Source organism: Xenopus laevis, chromosome 3L, assembly GCF_017654675.1.
Source record: "Xenopus laevis strain J_2021 chromosome 3L, Xenopus_laevis_v10.1, whole genome shotgun sequence".
Lineage (NCBI taxonomy): Eukaryota > Metazoa > Chordata > Amphibia > Anura > Pipidae > Xenopus > Xenopus laevis.
The window spans coordinates 95,327,945-95,349,963 of record NC_054375.1 but is presented as its reverse complement, the minus strand read 5'-3'; the positions used below and the strand labels follow the sequence as shown (position 1 = coordinate 95,349,963).

The 22,019-nt window shown below is 37.8% G+C and overlaps 1 protein-coding gene across 4 annotated transcripts in view; it reads right to left on the bottom strand.

Annotated features, from left to right (window-relative positions):
• Positions 1 to 22,019, bottom strand: part of LOC108711262 (SH3 and multiple ankyrin repeat domains protein 3) — a 182,400-nt gene that overhangs the window by 84,847 nt on the left and 75,534 nt on the right. For all 4 annotated transcript variants that reach the window (XM_041586629.1, XM_041586630.1, XM_041586631.1 and 1 more), the window contains exons 3-4: positions 4,287 to 4,490; positions 3,522 to 3,593 (exon numbers count right to left, since the gene is read on the bottom strand). In XM_041586629.1, the coding sequence (XP_041442563.1) occupies positions 3,522 to 3,593; positions 4,287 to 4,490 (276 nt within the window). The remainder of the gene's footprint in view (positions 1 to 3,521; positions 3,594 to 4,286; positions 4,491 to 22,019) is intronic.

The following is a 22,019-nucleotide window of genomic DNA, read 5'->3' as shown; positions in this document are numbered from 1 at the left end:
ATTCAAATAAATGCAAGGTTGCTAGCATAAGTTGGACCCTAGCAACCAGATGCTGAAATTGCAAACTAACTGGAGAGCTGCTGATTTGCTGAATAAAATGCTAAATGCCATAAATAAAAACAAATGAAAAATAGTTGCAAATTGTCTCAGAATATCACCTTGTACATCATACTAAAAGTTAATTTAAAGATGAATGAACCCTTTAAAACATATCCATCTACAAATAGTTTGTATGTTCTCCCTGTGTTGGCATGGGTTTCCTCCAACAACACACGTGCAGGTTAACTGGTGCTTGACAAAATTGGTCCTACTGTGTATGTGAATGTAATAAGGACCTTAGACTGCAAGCTCCTATGGGGCAGAGACTAATGCAAAAGATGTATAATCTCTGTAAATCTCTGTAAAGCGATGCTGAATATGTCAGCACTACATAAATAAAGGATAATATCTGTGGCCTGCTGCTTCCTAACTTGAACATCTTTTAGAGAGGTACAGTGGGGTAATTCATATATGCCTGCTCCTCTTGGGTAGAGTGCTACCTAACTTAAACAGATCTGTATTCAATTGACTAGCTGCAGGTCTCTGTGCTTCAAATTGTAAAGAGCAAAGTGCAAATAAAATGGCTGATTGCTTTTTCTGCACTTAAGTATCTGACCTGAATGTTTCCTTGTTTCTAAGGAAAAGAACGATTAGAGATGTTTATTACTGCAAAATCCCTCTGTCATGGCAATCTATGGCAAGTTTTACACTGACTCTAGTTTGCAAGGCACGTGCCTACATTATTTCTGATTTACAGTATGTCCTATCATGTTTATGTATTTGCATTTCTCAACAAGTACCATTTCTTTAAAAAAAAAAAAGTTTTTGCCCAACAAACCTCGATCAGAAAAAAAAAAATCGAGGTTTAGTAAATAACCCCCCTAAATGTTAGCGACTTTGCAATTTATTGTTTACTATTACAATCAGGTTTAAATACCATACTGACCCAGTCACATTTAATACCATAGTAACCTCCTAAATGGCATAATGACTCCCAGCATCAATGGCACAGTGACTACAAATATTAAAGTGCATAATATCCCACAGAATTAAAAACGCAGTCACTTAATAGCTTTAAAAAAAGTGTTCCTAAATTACACTGTGACTCTCATCATTTAACAGCACATTGACCCTCAGCATTAAATGGAACAGTGACCCACAGAAAACTAAAGTTTAACAAAGTCTAGATATGTTACAATCTATGTTTAATCTTCTGCACCAGGTCAAGATCTAAACAGCCACTAAGGGAAGAAGAAGGCATTATCGTGTGTTTATGCTTGTTCGCTGCAAGTAAAAATGTTGTAGATGCTGCATCAGAACTGACTAATATTCAACCCTGGATACAAGAATCCAAAGCTGTTATGACAGATGTAAGGGATCATTTACAATTACAAGTGCAGTTGTGATCCTGCATATTTCCTTGCAGTAAGTTGCATTTAAAACTCAATTAACTAAAGGTACTTGTGAAATGCCATCTTTGCGTATAGTTGTGTTTAGCGCCACTCAGCCCTTCCTGCCTCCCATTCTGATTTGATTGCAGGTGCACCTATTGATGTAGAGGAACCCTGAGTCTACTACCACCTATGGACCAGGTGGTAGCTCCAGGGTTCCCTCAGCACCCTGCATCGATAGGCTCAACACATGTACATCTAAGGAATCAGGTGCACGTCACTCTCACACTGGAAACCAGAAGTGACACCAGCTGAACTTGATACATTTTCAGTGAGACTACATCCTCAGGATACTAGAATGGGTCAATCAGGTATCAACACAAAGATCAGCAACAGGGCAGGCAACTTACAAGCAGGGTCATAGCAGCAAACAAGTAACAGGGCCTACCATGGGCAGAATGACTGTGTAAAGTTGAGCAATGAATTTGCAACATTGGTATACAGTAAGTGTATCTTTAAAAGTTGTCTTCCATGGCACATTGGCACGCTGATATCACATTCAGAATTCTGTGGTGATAGTGTACATCAATGCAACAGCCTTTTTTTTCTAGCAAGAGCTTTTGCTCCTTCAAGTACCTAATTAATAAGTAAAGCAACTGTCCAATAGTTTTTAACAGTTTACAGCGTAACTCTACTGGCATAAAATAATCTCAATAAAATATTCATGTCTCATTACCTTACCAATGTCTCTGTTAATATATCATATTTGACTAGGGTTGCCACCTGTTTGTATTTTACCAGCCTTGCCAGTAAATCATCAGCTGGGCCATAGCCTTTATTACAGATTTACAAGCAATGTACTTGCCAGCAAATTTGTAATTCCCTTTCTTTCCCTAAACTGTTATGATACGCGAACTGCACTTTTAAGCTTTCCATCCCCACTCTTCTAGGGGTCTTTGTAGATAACACATTCTCTAATTCTGGGCAGTGTCATTCTGTGGCTACTAAAGCAAATAAAGTTCTGTCTTGCATAAAAAAGGGCATTAACTCAAGGGATGAAAACATAATTATGGCTCTTTATAGGTCCCTGGTAAGCCCTTATCTGGAGTATGCAGTGCAGTTTTGGACTAAGTGCAACTAAATTGGTTAGAGGGATGGAAGACTTAAATTATAAGGGTAGACTGTCAAGGTTGGGGTTGTTTTCTCTGGAAAAAAGGCGCTTGCGAGGAGACATGATTACACTTTACAAGTACATTAGAGGACATTATAGACAAATAGCAGGGGACCTTTTTACCCATAAAGTGGATCACCGTACCAGAGGCCACCCCTTTAGACTAGAAGAAAAGAACTTTCATTTGAAGCAACCTTCACAGTCAGGACAGTGAGGTTGTGGAATGCACTGCCGGGTGAGGTTGTGATGGCTGATTCAGTTAATGCCTTTAAGAATGGCTTGGATGATTTTTTGGACAGACATAATATCAAAGGCTATTGTGATACTAAGCTCTATAGTTAGTATAGATATGGGTATATAGAATTTAATTAAAAGTAGGGAGGGGTGCGTGTATGGATGCTGGGTTTTCATTTGGAGGGGTTAAACTTGATGGACTTCTTCTTTTTTCAATCCAATTTAACTATGTAACTATGTAACTATGTAACACACAGTTCCAACCCACCCCAGATAAGCTCACTTCTGGCTCTGAACTGACCATTCCACTGCCCCACTGTGACATCACTACAATCTCCGATAATGCCTCCTCCTATAATGACCTCCTATATGCCATCTCCTATATGTAAAATTTTAATCCTATGGAAGGGGAGGGTCATCCGGCTAAGTAAAATAGCATACCAGGTGATAAATGGATCCAATCTCACAGGACGCTGTTACTGGAAATAATGAGTAAAATTTAAAACCACTGACACACTCGTTTCAATTGTTGCAAAACTATAAAATGCAGTTATAAAACAAATAGAGTCCTGAAGCTTATGTGCCCCTGATTTAAATTTTCAGATAATCTCTTTTTTTAAACAGTAGTTTTTGCACTTTTCTTTGGTAATTTATGTAATTCAAATATGTTATTTCTTTTTGCTTACCTTTGTATGAAGTTTGGCAAACTGTTTGTCATCCAGCAGTGTCTGTGTGTAAACTCGCCTCTTGTACCGGAACTGAGAAAGGGAAATCACATTTCAGAGCTTAGCCAGTCAACTGCTATAGCAAACTTTTCAGAACAGAACTTTACTGGATATGTTTAAAGCGTTGTATAAAAAAAAAACCTGCACTGATATACACAACACATAGCAACATTTTTGCCACAGAACAATGTGTACAATCACATATAGTTAGAAAGTTGTGCAATGAATTGTTCCGTGCTCTATGTGTAGTGGGGTGTAAAATTAGCTAGAAAAAAAACACAGGGGAAATGCTGAGTTGAGTGTTTTTTTCCAAAATCACTTTTCAAGCTAGAAATTCTTCTTAACCTGACCTTGTCCAATTGAGTGCAATAGTTTAAGAAAGGTCTGAGGTGGCTTAGAGTATGATCAACATTACTGACAGTGTACTGTTGCTGTAAATATGTTGTTGTCCATTTACTATCTAATGTAACCTAGCATGTACACAAGCAAGGGAATTAAGAATATAACAATGTCTTCCTTGTAAGGATATGGTGCACCCCAATAAATTGATAGTCATACAATGAAAAAGATTTTGCTCCAGGTTTAGCCAAAGAACTGTAACTGTTCTAAGTTGTATGTTCAGCTCTGTTATATATTTATTTATCTAAAAAAATAGTCTTGAACTGTTGTTATCTGTATCAATTAGTAAATTTGAGCTATCCAACCCCTTTCTCTGAGTAGAATTACCTCCAGGTAAGGAACAGGTGTTGCCAAAGAAGGTGGGTATTCCCGCAGAAGCCGTTCCTCATCCAGGAATTTGCCAGCTCTCCCATTGAAAGCAGGCTGGAAGAGCCCATAATTCAGAACGTCCTTTAGGCTGTGATTTAGTGTACACAGGATGCGCTGTTTGGCCACCCACACCGGAGCATCAGGGTTCAGCCGGAGGCACTTCTAAAGATCAAAAGAAAGAGACAAACTATAGTTATTACACTGCACTGAAATGTGTCTGAATGTACACTATAAAAAACTGAACAGCACAAATATACCCAATGGAAGCTACTTATTACTAACCACCATTCTAAGAATAAGGGATAATCAAATTGCAGAAAGTCGACAGCCTACATAATTGCCTGTGGCAACATAAAAATATTCTCAGTAATAACGAATGATCTTATAAGTACCCATGTCAATTTCAAGAAAATATACAAAAATGAGTGTATAATCAACATTACCCTGCTTGCATCAAATAGCCTTTCCATGGCACAAGAACAGTGAGAATATGTACTGAAAAACAGATATTACAGATTTAAAAGAAAAGATTCTGCCCAGGGATTAAATAGGGATGACTTGATCACTGACATTGACATCAAACAAAATCCTCAGGGATTCTTTTTAGTTTGTGCAGGGCTCTCCAGTAAAGATTAAAAGATAAATATTTTATTAGAAGTCACATTAAAATCCCTGATCACTGACACACAGAGTCTGGCTTGGGAAAACAGCTTTAGTTTTTCTACATAATTTCTTAATGCATCAAATGGGCAAGCTACAAGAAGGTTCAGGACAGGATGAAACACTGTTCAATCATTGCTGCATGCCTAAGGTCAGGCTGCTGGAGAATAATACGATCCAGGAGTCATCCTAGGTGCAATACACTGAGCAGTCTAGCCAAGCAAATTTCATCACTTAGAGTTTTACAGGTCCAGGTTGCTTCTGTTTTTCTGTGAAATAACATGTGAGAATGTTTGTTTTTAGAGATGTTTGTTGTGTCCTCTAGACACTAGTTGAGGACATGGTGCATCCTAAAATGGAGGGTAAGTGGCAAGAAAACAAGTTAGTTAAGATGGGTCCCATTTCTTTATAAATAAACCAATAACATGTAAACCGGCTCTTTGCAGAGTATGTTTCTTTACGTCAAACCCCTCATGAGCAGCGCTAACAACCTAATTTCCGTACCAAAGGCACAGACAAACACGCACTTCAGCAATTTTCATCAGAAGTTATCAAGCCAATTAGCCTACCAGTATGGTTTTGAACTGCAGGAATAATACAGGAACCCCCAGAGGAAATCCACATAAATAAGGAGAGAACATTCAATCCCCCATACAGATGACTATAATTATTAGCAGCTTTTTATATTTATTTTACCATAGTTAAAGGGTACAACACATAGGGGTGGGGTGCACTCTCTTTAGCCAGGAAGTGAGGCAAGTTGGTGCAGCTTGGAGAGCAAAGGAGAAAAGACAAGAGAACTGTGAGGGAAATGGTTGCAGGATTGAGTGGCCTTAGGGACTGAAGTAAATTTCCAAGGGCTTCAGACTGATAGTTAACTTTTTTATATAGAAATGTGTCTCTTCAAGTGACACTAAAGATGCACACACCCTCCATGGCTCTGCTCTGTTGTAAAGCATAAGAGATAAGCATGGTCTTTATCACAGACAGTCCTAGAGCTGCAACTAAGTATTTTATTTGTAAACCATCTGTAATGTTCTCATGTGGCTGAGGGCATTACTAATAGAATTGCACTGCAGAAGGCAAAAGATTATTCAAAGATAAGCAAAAGTCCATCCACTCAGAATTACAGTTTCATGCTTCCCACTTCCAGGTACACAACAGTGGTAATCAATTTTGCTCCTGCACACATGCCCCCTACACAAAATCACCAGTGACTGCTGAAGAAGCAGAATCCCGACAGGCCTGTACCCTGGGCCTCCTAGGTAAATACACAACTGTCAATGCGCAACCATAAAGAAAAAACACAACAGTATCATCCTTAAAGGGATACTGTCATGGGAAAACATGTTTATTTTCAAAATGCATCAGTAAATAGTGCTGCTCCAGCAGAATTCTGCACTGAAATGCGTTTTTAAAAAAAGCAAACTGATTTTTTTATATTTAATTTTAAAATATCTGACATGGGACTAGACATATTGTCAGTTTTCCGGGTGCCCCCAGTCATTTGACTTGTGCTCTGTTACTGTTGTACTCCAAGTTGGAGTGATATGACCCCTCCTCCCTTCCCCCCATCAGCAGAACAATGAAAAAGTAACCAGATAACAGCTCCCTGACACAAGATAACAGCTCCCTGTTAGATATACCGTAAGAACAACATTCAATAGTAAAAATTCAGGTCCCACTATGACCCCATTCAGTTACATTGAGTAGGAGAAATAATAGCCTGTCAGAAAGCAGTTCCATGGTGCAGCACTGGCTCCAGCGCCGCTCCTGCCATGCCATGAGGCAAGGTAAACATCAAAGCTGTTGCGTCAGGCGGCAGAAGCCCCTGAAAAGCCACTGACTGACTCTTTCTGAAAGCACATGACCAGGCAAAATGACCTGAGATGGATGCCTATACACCAATATTACAACTAAAAAAAAACACTTGTTGGTTTAGGAATTACATTTTTACATTTGTAGTGTAAACAGTGTAATTTAGGAATAAAAACTACACCATAAAAATCATGACAGCATCCCTTTAGGCTAGAACTTGTTTTTGGAGAATATGGAAATGGTTATAACTATGTCAAGGCCTATGTTACAAAAGCTAATTTACCTTAACAACTTTTCTTGCAAACAGCCACAACCAATTGCTGAAAGCTGCCATCGGTATAAGGCAATGTAATTCATATTATATAATTTGCCACAAAAACACAAACATCTGCAGTTTCAGAAGAAATTACAATACAAGAAACATGCAATTTGCACTGTAATGTCAGCAATTTCAAGACTTTTGTTGCAGTATTTTTCTAACAGAAAAGTCAAGATAATATCATGCTACATGTAACACAAGCGTTAGTAAATCCCAAAAGTTATTTGATTTCTGCTTTTAAAAAACTGTTTATACAATAAAATTATTACTACTATATCACAATGTTATGAATACGGAAAAAATATTAAAAAAAAAATAGAAAAGTCGTTTTTTCTTCAGAAAAGGTGGAAACCCTATAACTATTAGAAGTAGTACAAGTAATTGTATAAATGTAATTGTTAACCTGTATTTATAAAGTGCCACCATTTTCAGCAGCTCTGTACAATAAATGGTTAAAAACAATTAACAAAAGGTAGAACATTTTATGGCTATCTTTTTTAAGATCTTACCCAAATCAGGTAAAGATGTAACTATAAGTCAAATAAGATTAAAGGGCTGTATGAAAGGGGTGGGCCAAGGGTCAAGTACAAAAAAAAATCACACAGTCATGCTTCTAGTATGCAACTCAAAGATTTGTGCCGCAAAGAGATGGCATGTGGGCTGCATGTGGCCCCTTCCCTACATTCTGACTTAATCTGATGCAAGAAAGGAGCTCCAAGTGATGGAAGCCACATGTAGACCACATGCATGCCGCAGGCATTAAGATGAGGGCCTCGTGCTGCATAGATGCTGTGTACACTTTAAATGCTCTGGTAGTTTGGTAAAGCCATCAAAGAGTATACCCTGACCTGATTTGACCACCCTTCTCTAATTTTTTTACCTTCAGTCAAGGTACAGCAGGCTGCTGATTCATTTAACAGTGTATAACTCAACTGAAATATCTGCCTGTGTTCACCTGTAGCTTTGTGTACTAAAACGTTTCTAGTAGATAGAAGAGAGAGAGAGAGACATTATAAATACAAATACTCTACATACAAAGCCAGTTTTTTTAAGAAATATAGATCAAAGAGAATTCACACTTACCACTGCTACATTTAACCTTGGCAGCAGCATCCTATGAGGTTTGGTTAACCAAAATGACTTGAGCAATGCAATTTCTCAGGGTTCTTTATTATTATGCCAGAACTATGTTTATTTATATTACTCATTATTTCATGCTGAATCTTATGACTTGTGACTTATGTGCATTCAAATACCGGTACAGGATCTGTAATCCAGAATGCTCGGGACCTGGGGGTTTCCAGATAATGGATCTTTCCGTAATTTGGCTCTTCATACCTTAAGTCTACTAGAAAATCATGTAAACATTAAATAAACCCAATAATGCTTCCAATAAGGATTCATTATGACTTAGTTTGGATGAAGTACAAGGTACTATTTTATTATTACAGAGAAAAAGAAAATTATTTTACCATTTGGATTATTTGGATGTGAGACATTTGTAATTCAGAGCTTTATGGGTAACAGGTTTCCGGATAATGGATCCCATACCTGTACTATCATTCTGTATTTCTAAAACATATTAGGGTAAATCTAATAAAAGACACAAAGGTGCAGTAACCCAAAGCAGCCAATAAGATATTTGGTTTCAAATAGGTTACAAATAAATGCTACCTGCTGGTTGGTCCCTGTAGACTTGTAGAACTATTTATTCCATAAACCTCCAACATGTGGAGGCTATGGTTGTGCAGGTAAAGCTGTTTTTCTTGACAATCCCTATTACAATAGCTTTTATGTAAGGAAAGCAGATTCTACAGTATGCTGTTTTGCAAAAAATAATTACATAATTATGCATATTGTGAGCATTTTAGATTTCATTAATATTGCAGAGATGAATCTCTGTTAAGCTACACTATTCATATAGGCCTCTGTGCTTCCATTTTTAATACATGATCCAGCCATTTTATGGAGGATAGGCTCTGCTTGTTTTTTTCCCTAACCCTTTAAATCGCATGCCCAGAGCATTCATGTAACAGTAGGTGTGCAATTAGTAACAAGAGAGCAGCAGAATTTTTAATGCATACATAATTATGGGGTGGAGAAATGGTATATATCTTCTCTCATACATGCCTATAGGTTTATTTCCAGAGCCCCATAGACTGTAAGCAATAGTGGATAAAATCCTTGATATACCATCAAAAGTAACAGTTGTCTATAAATGCCAACTTTTCTCAAACTAAAGAGCAAATAATACCTTGATTTTTCCCCTCAGCTTTACGATGGCTTTATCTCTGCCCCATTAGTGTAACAATTTCTGTTTCATGCTGCTAGTCCAACAGACTTTACATAGTTTCTATACCTGCCACTCACTCAGTTGCCATAGAAACCTGAAGCTGCAAATGTTCTGCAAAAAAAAAAACCTCTGCATGTTCTTCTATAACCTATTTTCCAGCACAAAATGAACTGCAAAAGTAAAAATGAGACATGACGGTGTGATCTAATAAAAGTTTGCACCAGATTTGCTAATCCGCAGCAACCAATGAGATGATTGCTTTCACGCAAGTGGTCAGAAACTACAATACCTTTTGGGCTAAATATATATGTAAGCAACAAATTAATGTAAGCTTGTTTTTACTTCAGGCCTTATAATAAATCAGTTATTTAATTTGTGGCCTTAATTTCACAACCGCAAGTCATCAGTTAGACACCCATACAAGTTTAGTTTAAATTCTTATGTCTTTTATTCATTTGGGATAACACCCAGATTTGGGCGCAAAGAATAGTTATTGGTGGTTCATTGACTTGATTACTAAATGCAAGGTTATGCATATGGGGTTTTAAAAATTTGTATAATACAGTTATGGAATTTGTTATCCATAAACCCGTTATCCAGAAAGCTCCAAATTATGGAAAGGCTGTCTCCCATATACTCTTTTATTGAAATAATACACATTTCTAAAAATAATTTAATTTTTCTCTGTAATAATAAAATAGTACCTTGTACTTAATTCCAACTAAGATATAATAAATCCTTATTGGAAGCAAAACTAGCCTATTGGGTTTATTTACTGTTTAAATGATTTTCTAGTAGACTTAAGTTATGAAGATCCAAATTACAGAAAGATCCCTTATACCCCAGGTCCCAAGCATTCTGGATAATTGGACCCATACCTCTACTTTAACCAACGGTACTGTGTTATATAGCCCATGAAAGAGAAGGGATCTAGCTTGCACAAGGTACCATATAACTTAAAACCTGGAAGCTAAATGATCTAAATCAGAGGCCCCAAACATTTTTGCCCCAGGGTCCGGTTTCAAGCAGGAAAATTTTTCCAAGGACCAGGTTGTGTGGGGTGGGATGGATGACGCATCATATTTGTGGCCCTGTGTCACATCGGGACTGGGATCACAGGTAATTTTAGTCAGGGGTTTCAGCTGCTAGCGAATAGAAGAAGGGAGCTAGGGTGTGATTAAGCCACATGTACAGGGACATCCCATAAATTTCGGGATCCAGCTCTGCCTGGCACTTTCCTACTGTGCTGCTTCACACTACCTGTGCTGTCAAAGTGACATGTAAGGTGCTTCTCAGGCACACATTGGATCGGACGAGTGCCATCAGGACCAGAGGTGGCCCAGTTTGACGTAGCCCATGGCCCAGCTCCAGTCCATGGCCGAGCGGTTGGGGACCCCTGATCTAAATTATCTAAATATCCCACCTCAGGGTAGAATAGAGACAGTCCTACAAAAACACTTAGGGGCTGATTCACTTAGGGTCGAATATCGAGGGTTAATTAACCCTCGATATTCGACTAGGAACTAAAATCCTTCGACTTCGAATATCGAAGTCGAAAGATTTAGCGCAGATAGTACGATCGAACGATTAAATCCTTCGAATCGAACGATTTGAAGGATTTAAATCCAACGATCGAAGGAATATCCTTTGATCAAAAAAAGTTAGCCAAGCCTATGGGGACCTTCCCCATAGGCTAACATTGACTTCGGTAGCTTTTAGATGCCGAACTAGGGGGTCGAAGTTTTTTTTAAAGAGACAGTACTTCGACTATCAAATGGTCGAATAGTCGAACGATTTTTACTTCGAATCCTTCACTCGAAGTAAAATGTTACAATTTACTACAAAAATCACTTTTTACAATTTACACAAAAATCCACTTTAAACAATAAACCAAGCATAGAAATTGCAATATTCATCCTCAAATAAAGTAAAGTTCACAAAAGGTATTATCAGAGTTTCATAATAGCCCACAGCCTGTAGCCTTTATAACCATGCTGGAGTGCCCCTAACTTTTAATATCCATACATTTTATAATACCTGTTGATAAGGTGCAGAGTAATGTAATGCATCAGGTAGGTATGTTGTTCTAATGGAGTATGAAATAAGGTATATTTTACTTCATCTCATGCCGAAAAGTCTGGAGTCAGGTGTACATGTTGTGGAAATATTTGAAAATTGTATCTCCCTTAAACTACAGGCTTAAAGAAGAAGGAAAGGTTAAAACTAAGTAAGTGTTATCATAAATTCTATATAAATACACCAGTAAAAAAAGTAATGCTGCTCTGAGTCCTCTGTCAAAAGGAACAGGGCATAAACATCCAGGGCTAGGGATTGAGCATGCTCAGTTTACTCCTCTCTCTCTCTCTCTCTCTCCCCCTCCCTCCACTTTTCACATTGCGAATAGTTTTTCCGTTACCGACTTTTGTTACACTCCTCCGGTTATGTATTCTGCAGAATGCATAACCGGAGGAGTGTAACAAAAGTCGGTAACGGAAAAACTATTCGCAATGTGAAAAGTTATGCCTTTATGTGAAAAAATTTTGCTTTGCGTGAATTTAATATAGCTTTTGCAAACCCGGAAATGTTTAGCGACCACTTCCGACAGTGGAAGACCATTTGCGAATTTTATAGTTTGTGCCAATGCGCACTAAATGTAATGAAACTTCTTACTGAAAAAGTCGTTATGTTTGCTCCAAAAGATTACAACACCTATAAGCACTTCTTAAAGTGGACCTGTCCCCCAGACACAAAAATCTGTATAAGAAAAGTCCTTTTCAAATTAAACATAAAATCCAATTTCTATTTTTTATTAAAGCATTCATAGCTGCTGTAAGCTCATTTAAAAATCTCAGATGTCAATCAAATATTGTCTGCCCCTCCTCTATGCCCTGGGCATAGAGGCGGGGCAGACAATTACTTTCACTTTCCATTCAGCACTTCCTAGATGTCACTGCTCTCCACACATTCCCCCGCTCTCTTTACCATTTAATTGTGTAACCAGGGCATGGGATGGACATCAGGTCCCCTTATCTGGTGCACAAACAAGACTCTGAGATGATGCAAGGCTTTCCTTAATAACAGTGTGCACAAAATGGCTGCTGCCTGCTTGCTATCATTTTGAATTCCCAGACTGAAGGAAACACAATTCAAATAATTTATACACTGTAATTAAAGTTCATTTTGCTTGACTAATGTGATAAAATAGGATTTTGAATAATTTTTTTGGGTGACGGGTCCCCTTTAAGAGTGCACAATTAAAATTTGCAATTCAATAACAGTTGCGAGATGTGGATTTTTCTTATTCGTGCAAATTGTTTTGCTCTTTGCGACTTTTATTACATTCCCCTAATAGTGTTATAGCTTGCACTATTATGGCTAATCTATTGTTAATAAACAGCTTTCCTTCTCCTGTAAGGCAGTTGCACCCATGCCAGTTGAATCCAGAAGTGATCTGCTGTATACAGTATGTTCGGTAACCATTTGTGACTGTTATACAGACTTGTGGAGTGTGGACTTTTTGCACTTGAACCACTCTGTTCATTTGTTGAGCTGAGAATATCTATTCTGCTTTTAAAGGGGTTGTTCCTATTCAAGATAGCTTAAAGTATGTTATAGAATGTCTTATTCCTAGCAACTTCTCAAATTCTTTTTATCTGCCAGATGAGGGTCAGTGACCCCAGCAGCCTCAAAAACGATTGCACTGTGAAGCTCCATTTTTATTGTTAATGCCAGGGCCGGAACTAGGGGTAGGCAGAGTAGGCAAAAATGGAGGGGCGCCAGGCACGTACTTACTCCTACCCCTAGTCCGGTCCCTTCTCTGCCGACCGCCCATCTGTGCGCATACGCAAACGCATGCGTCAATTCGCGCATGCGCAGAAGTGTCTCTGCGCAGAAGTGTCTCTGCGCTGAAGTGTCTCTGCACTGAAGTGTCTTTTCGCGCATGCGCAGAAGCGCGCAACTAGCCGGCACAGCAGCCGGGCAGGCTGCCAAGGGCGCCTGCCCGGCTTGGCCCGGCTCTGGTTAATGCTACTTTTTATTACTTTTATTTTTATTCAGACCTCTTTTAATTTATCTTCCATTCTCTCATTTAAATAATTGTCTGGTTGCTAAGCTATACTTGACCCTGGCAACCAGATAGCTGCTGAAATTCCAAAATGTAAATCTGCAGAATGTAAATCATATACAAAAATGTAAATAATTCAAAAACCCACAAAATTAATTGCAGTTAATCTTAGAATATCAATGTCTACACATCATTCTAAAAGTGAATTTCTAGTTGAACCACACCTTTAATTATATTGATATACTTTCATTACAGTTTTGACTTTGGTAGCAGTTTTACCTTAATGCCTTCATCAAAATACTAAGGGTTCACAGAAGACGCCCAAGGAAATCTTTTTCAGCACAAACAAAGAAGGTTTCACTTTTAATGAAAAGGTTATTTATAGTCAGAGAAGTAAAGCTAAGAATGCATACTCTGTAGGAGATATACAAGTAGATACAATAGATAAATGCAATGGAGAGCAGGATACATGTTATTGAAAATAAGTTACACTGTATTTTTGATCCAACGATTAGTGCATTTGCCACTACAGTCAGGAAGCTTTTTTTTACCTTTTCATGACATTGTGGAGACTTCTTTTGGTGGGTATTCTTTGCATTAATAGTACAAAGTAGATGATAAGTAGAATATTGTTAGAGTTAAACTTCATGGATACGTGTCTTTATTGACCTTAGTCTTTACATGACTTTATTGAACATAGTGTTACTATGTTACATGTGAAATAAAAGAACCTAGTGCTATTTATACTAATAGTAAATATCTCCCCAACATGTAATGTACTGTTGAAACATCTAGTATTTACCACTAACATAGATGTTGTATAACATACTTTTCTGAAAATAGAAGCTCACAGATGTGTAGTTCCAAAAACCACTAACAACAGACCCTAAAACAATGATTCCCAACCAGTGGCTTGTGAGCAACATGTTGCTCTCAAGCCCTTTGATGTTGCTCCCACTGGCCTCAAAGCTGGTGCTCATTTTTGGACTACTGACTTGGAGGTACGTTTGGAGGCATAAAGGCCATGTGGGACTGCCAAATAAATAATTACAGCCTTTATTGGGTACCCCCTTTTTTCATGCTTGGGTTGCTCCCCCACTTTTTTTTATTTGTGGCTCACGGTAAAAAAAGGTTGGGGACCCCTGTCCTAAAATATACTTACAAGAGTACGGTAAAAGATAGCTTTTGGTAAGCTACTACTTACCCATACCAGTGAATTGGTATATATCTTTCCATGATTTCCAATGTCAGCAATGTGACAGCAGTCACAACTTTTATTGGTGTCCTCAGATTTTTATGCTATTCCCATCAAAATCTTGTAACCTTAATATGACACAGGTGACAACCAGTAAGTCAAATCAAGCAATGCAGCTACATTGTTAGAACAAAGTTGCTGTGGAAAGGGGAAGAGTATAAAATGAATTGTATTCCATTTACACCTTCTTTCATTTGCTAAACACACACACACACACACACACATATATATATATATATATATATATATATATATATATATATATATATATATATATATATATATATACCCTTCGTTTTGAAAAATAAGGAGTTTATACATACCCAGACTGGTTACACAGTACAATTACGGGGCTATTTTAACATGCATTTCAAAATTTATTGCGATATATGTGGTGATATGTCCGTATGGTCTCATCTATATAGGTGAGACCACACAGATGGTCAAATCACGTATCTCTCAACATCGTTCCAGCATCAATCTAGGTAACATGTCCTTGCCTGTATCCAAACATTTCCTAGAAAAAGGACATACTGCAGACCAATTGAAATTTATGGTGTTGGAAACAGTACCTCCTTTGAAAAGAGGGGGTGATAGAGAATTAATATTAAAACAGAGAGAGGTGTGGTGGATTAAAAACTTGGATCGTTATATCCCTCAGGTCTCAATAAGGACTATGATCTATTTCTATTCCTTTAAATCCACTGAAAGCGTATATAGGGTTAAAACAAAGTGGTGATGGATGTGGACTAATCATTATGCAAATTATGAAGTCATTTCCTGTTTGTTGCTTTTAAAGATCACTTGTATAATGCTCATTTTTATTATGGCTTGATAAAGGGCATATAGCCTGCCCGAAACGTCGCTGTACTGATGCATGATTTGTAATATACACTTTTGCAAAGAATCGTTTGCTGCTTCATTCTTCTATCTGGATATATATATATATATATATATATATATATATACACATAGTAATGCGGATGATACATAACTATATGTACCTATCTGGGTTTTACTTTGGCAAAAAGTAAAACAGTTTAACTGCCTAAACTTGAAATTAGTCCCATGCCTCCTTTGACATTTGTTTTTGGGATTCAATTATTTTCATTTGGGAACTTTACGTTTGTGTCTTAAAGGCTTCTTGCCAATAAATTTACAACACCAATTCAACGCCTATGAATAATATTACAGTGTATAAAATACATTATAATATAATATATTCCCCAAAAAAACTGTACGTGTGGAAGAGTTTCTGTTGTAGTTAAATGAAGACAATCCACAGCTACAGTACATCCCACATTCAGGTTTGCTGTCAAACCTTTATATTCCTGCTGCCTTGGGTATTCTTTGGTAATTAATAATTATAATCATTGCTCATAAGTCATGCAACTATTTTCCCTATGCTATTGCTTCCATCAGTTTTCATAGTACAGATGTCAACCTCACAGGCCTGCAATTACCATTTCATTCCTTCTACTTATCAAAAAACTATAAGCAATTCTACAATCAGTCAAAATAATTCCTTCGAAAAATAACTAATTCAAGTAAATACATCCACATCAAGAAACCAAAGCTCATTTAATGTACCCTTCCCAGTCCCATTTAGACAGCAATCTGCAAGGGTAAATTCAACTACCAGCTAGTAAAGCCTGCAAAGTAGGCCTGTACTTAGAGCTGTCTTTTGACTGCCTGGCAAATATTAACAATTAGATTTTAGCACAGAAACAAAATTGCACCTCCCGTAACTTGAATGATAATCCCCTTGACCATGCCTGTGTACTCACCAGTGAAATGATTATTGCTCAGAAACATTCATTGGCACATTTCAAGCAATGTTTGACATCAAACTGCTCTATCCAAACTCCTATCATCAAATGTCTTACTTCATTGTGTAATAACTCATGTTAACTAATCCGAATACCCTAGAGAAGTTAGCATACAAGGTACAGGATGCCCATAGCACATCTTGGGAATGCAAATAAATGAGGGAGATTTAACTGTGTTAACTGTGTTTTCCTGAACATTACAGCAGAAACTTAACGGTCATGTGTTTGTCACCAGAAATGCTTCCCCATCTCTTACATTACTACTCTAACCTAGTACTGGGGCTGTAGGGGGATGTATAATTTAGTTGGAGTCTTTCTTGCTGCACTGCATATAATAATTAATAGCCAATCCCTTGCTGGTGTCTAACTAGCTAATTGTACCAGAGAATGCATATCCATTGCAATTAAACTGACCCTCACACCTACCTCAAACAATCTTACCCATGGACCTGCGAATATTTTTAATTAAAGACTGGAAAAGCTTATTCTACTCCCATGCCAGCAATGTAGTGTCTCCCAGTAGCAAATGTAATATGTTTCATTAGTGCGAAAAAGTTTGCAAGGACCATTCCGATTGTTAACGACCATGTTTGTGTCCTTTTTGACTGATTACAGACCTCAACGACTTCCTTGAAAAGTTTGCAGTCAAATGGCTCTCCGGTTTGCAACCATGCATTAATTTGAAAAAGAGACTATAATATGAATAGGAGAGGCCTGAATAGAAAGACAAGTAATAGAAAGTAGCAATAACAATACATTTGTGGCCTTACAGATCATTTGTTTTTTTAGATGGGGTCAGTGACCCCATTTGAAAGAGAGAAAGAAGAAGGCAAATGATTCAAAAACTATAAAAAAAGAAGTTGCTTAGAATTAGTAATTCTATTACATACAAAAACGTAGCTTTTAACCACCCCTTTAAACATTGCTTGCGGTTTTAAATTACATTCCCCTTTATGTGGTTTCCTAGGTACAATCTCAATGTAACTGACACATTCTGAACACATATCTGCAGAAATATATTTTTCAAAAAAAGTTGCTAGCTAACAAAACACATCTTTTGTTCTTCAATTCTTTTTAAAATGGAGCTGGTACATCACAAGATGTTAAGTGTTAAAATGAAAGCTCCCGCTGCTCCATAGAGCTATTCGCACCACCCCATCTGAAATGCCTTTTTAATTCTTCTTATTCTTCTTATTGTTCTACATAATCTCTCCATTTACCTTTCTCTGTCGCTTCATAAAACAATTCCCCTAATGGATCCTATGGTTGTAATATCTCTTCCTACTCCCCAGTATTTCTTTTTTTTTCTTGTTATTTAATTCATCATATCACGCGATTCTTCATTGTTAGACTGTTTTCCTGATTTATATGTGTACACTACAATCCTCTATATAGCACGCCCTATTACTTTAGGAATTCTTTTATGTTCCACACAATAAGACTCATTTATAAATGCTACACATAGTGCAAAGTAGTCTTGTCAGACATAAGTTGCTTATTCCCACAATACAGCATTCTTTTCCCAGAAATCAAGTGTAAAAGCATATGAACTCTTAGTTGCATCCACCACAATTGCACATGATATGTCAATATCACACTAATTTTCAGTGTACTGTTAATAACGGCATCACTATCAATAAGTGGCAGTGGCGTAACTACCGAAGGGTGCCTTGGTGAGATTGCACATGGGCCCGCACCCCATTGGGGCCTGCAGGAGACACAATGAATCTTATTGTGGGTAAAATTGCAGAGGAGTTTGTGTGCCTGCATGTCTGAAGGTGATTGGGCATGCCTCCGGAGGGGACCAGCTCAAGAGAAGATACGTCACTGCAGAGTGATTTGCACAAAGCTAATCAGTAGCGGCTACTGACGCTACTTCTTGGTAGAAACCTGGAATTAACTCTGTGTCCAATGAGTTGTAATGAAATCCTTTTTAGCGACAGTGTGTGCATTTACGCACACTATATTAGAGCAGGCTGGCCAGACACACTGGTGCTCCCCCAAATATTTACAAGTGATAGAAGCATGTATGGGTGCAAATACTCTTTATAAATTTCATAAATGTATGGTCTACTTTGTGTCTATTGGAACGTGTCTCCGTTGGGGTTAGATTCATACATGAGGCCTATTATCATGTTACATTTCAGTGTTAAAGGTCCTTCTTTCTCCCATTTAAAACCAATTTTAGTCTTTTACTTTTACCTTGTCCAACCTATTCCTGTATGTCCTGTCAATAAAATTTAGCCTCTGTGCCATCTCCTATTATTCCTAGTCAGGTAGCAAGCTCAGAACCTGAGGAATCACAGTTTTCCCCAGATTAGCAAGGTTTCCAAACGCCCACACACCTGGGGAAACAGCAGCCTCACCAGCACAATGCTCCTGTAGCAAGCGGTGTGTCACGGTATATACTCTTTATTATGACTTAATGACATACTTCATATTCACACGCCTCTGTAACACACAGAGAACAGGAGGAAGAATTCACTGCTCTCCTCCCACCCCATCCATCGATCAATCCTAAAATAGATGCATCTACAGAGGCTAAGATACCAAAAAGATCTTCACCAGAATTTTTACACTGAATGCTTTATCCTGCACTTACAACTTCAATTCGCAGTTTTATTATACTTAAAGAATGGCTCATCACACCTGAGGGTGCACAAATACAGATGTAAGCTTACAGAATTACACGCAGACGTCACCATCTTACATGAAAAAGAGACCATGCGCAAATCCATTCACAAACATTATACGTCATCATGAAAATATTTGCATAATATGCTTCATTCTTAGGACAAGTAGCAAAATCATCTACCTACGTATGTTAGAGCATATTTAGATGTACATATATTACTGTATCTATTTAGAGAAACCTCAGCTGTTTCTCATGCATATACAAATTTTAGTATAAAAAATATGTTTTTCATCCATTTACAAGTGCTTTTAAAGGAGTAAATACTCCAATAATTATTTATCCTTAATGTAAAATAGCACAATATATACCCTGCATGCTTCTCCTCCGTACAGATTTATTTCAGGACAATAAACATATAGGAGGCATTCACCAAGACATTTGGCAGTGGTGGTATAGCAAAATACAATGTGTAGGGTTCTGGTGGTTCACCTTTAAGTTAACTTTTAGTATGTTATAGAGTGGCAAATTATAAGCAACTGATCAATTGGTCTCCATTATTTACGTTTTTTAATTATTTGCCCTTTCCTTCTGAATTTTTCCTCCTTTCAAATGGGGGTTAGTGACCCTATTTAAAAAAACGAATTCTCTGTAAGGCTTCAAATGTATTGTTATTGCTACTTTGAGCTTATGTGAGAAGGTGCATAAACAATGTCTAACTTTAAGGAATTTTAACTTTAAGGACTTTAAGATTTATCAAGGGTTGAATTGAAAATTTGAACTTTCAAATTAGAATTTCACGTTTATTCTAGTGTAATTCGACTAGGGAATAGTCCAAATTCGATTCGAGTTTAGAAATAATTCAAATTGCGAATTTTGAAATGTATCATGTACTGTCCCTTTAAGAATTTGAATTCGACTATTTGGCATCTAAAACCTGTCAAATTGGTGTTTTAGCCTATGGGGGACCTCCTGCAATCAATTTGGAGTCGTTTGGAGTTTTGAAAATCAAATCTTTTTTTTTTTTAAACTTGAATTGAATTAGATCAAATTCGATTCGAGTTTGCGGGTTGATCCTATTCAGCCGAATTTTAATTTTTTAATAAATTTTGATTGGTCTTTTTTTTTCCAATTTCGAGTTTATGGGAGTTTTTATAAACTCCCATAAACTCTAAATTCGACCCTTGATAAATATGCCCCTGAATGTATTTTCTTATTTATACAGACATATCTGATTCCACCGATTGAAAAGCTATTGATGAAAATGTAATATGTTTCATTTGTGCAAAAAAAAACGTTTGCACAGACCATGTGACCGTTAGTGACCATATTTATGTCCTTTTTTACTGATTACAGACATCAAGGACTTCCTTGCAAAGTTTGCGACCAGATGGCTTTTGCAAACATGCACAGTGCATGTATAAAATTTTGCAATCACAAAGCGTATTTTGTGACTAAATATTTAATGGAACTCAAGAGCAGGTGATAACAATGGTGAGGCCAACATACTCGTACTAAAAACTACGCTCCTACAATTTTGGCAAGCTCTAGGATTGTACAACATATTTTTATTGTGTGCAGCACTTTGCTGTGTTTGTTATGACTAACACGACACCATCCTGCTTTGTAGTATAGAATGTTGCTGTCTACATGGGAAAAGTTACTGTACTTGCAGGCATTTAGTAGTGCTGTATCAGCCCATGCAATACATTTTTACAAGCTCCTGCTAATACATTTTGTTGTATCCAGAACCATAACTAGAGGGGGGCGGCCCTGGCGCGGGACGTGCAGCCATGCCCCTCCCCCCCTCCATACACCGGAAATGGACGCATTTTCCCAAGAACACAGTGGCGCGCGAGCTGCCGGGGGCCCTGAGGGGGTGCGGGCCCTGGCCTAATCTCACCCACTGCTCCCCCGGTAGTTACGCCACTGGTTGTGCCTCTTGCCAATACTCAATTTAACAAATACAGCAAGCAAAGTATAGGAAACAAATCCCAATCTGAGGTTAAACTGTCACCTAAAAGCAGAATGTCACTTTTGATAGCAAAATTGTAATAATACATAAATCATTGACCTAATACCAGGGTCGCCATCAGAAATCACTGGGCCCCATACAGCAAAATTTCTGGGCCCCTGGTCCCTGCCCACCCCAGATTCCGCACCCAAGCCACCCCACTCCACAGTAAAAAGTTCACACGGACACCAGCGCTAAGATTGGTAAACCCTCCCCCATTCACAAGTTATAAAAAGCCATTGGTGGTCAGGAACCCACATAAATTTTAAAAAAAACTGTGGCTCCAGGGCCCCCCATAAAAGTTTTTACAAAAACATTGGTGGTCCCCATTACAAGTTTAAAAAATCATTGGTGGCCAGGGCCCCCCTATAAATTAAAAGAAAAAATTGTGCCAGGGCCCCCCCATAAAAGTTTTAACAAAAATATTGGTGATCAGGGGCCCAATAAAATATTTAAGAAAAAAATCATAGATGGCCAGTGGCTCCAGGGCCCCCCATAAAAGTTTTTACAAAAACATTGGTGGTCCCCATTACAAGTTTAAAAAATCATTGGTGGCCAGGGCCCCCCTATAAATTAAAAGGAAAAATTGTGCCAGGGCCCCCCCATAAAAGTTTTAACAAAAACATTGGTGATCAGGGGCCCAATAAAATATTTAAAAAAAAAATCATAGGTGGCCAGTGGCTCCAGGGCCCCCCATAAAAGTTTTTACAAAAACATTGGTGGTCCCCATTACAAGTTTAAAAAAATCATTGGTGGCCAGGGCCCCCCTATAAATTAAAATAAAAATTGGTGGTCAGGGGCCCAATAA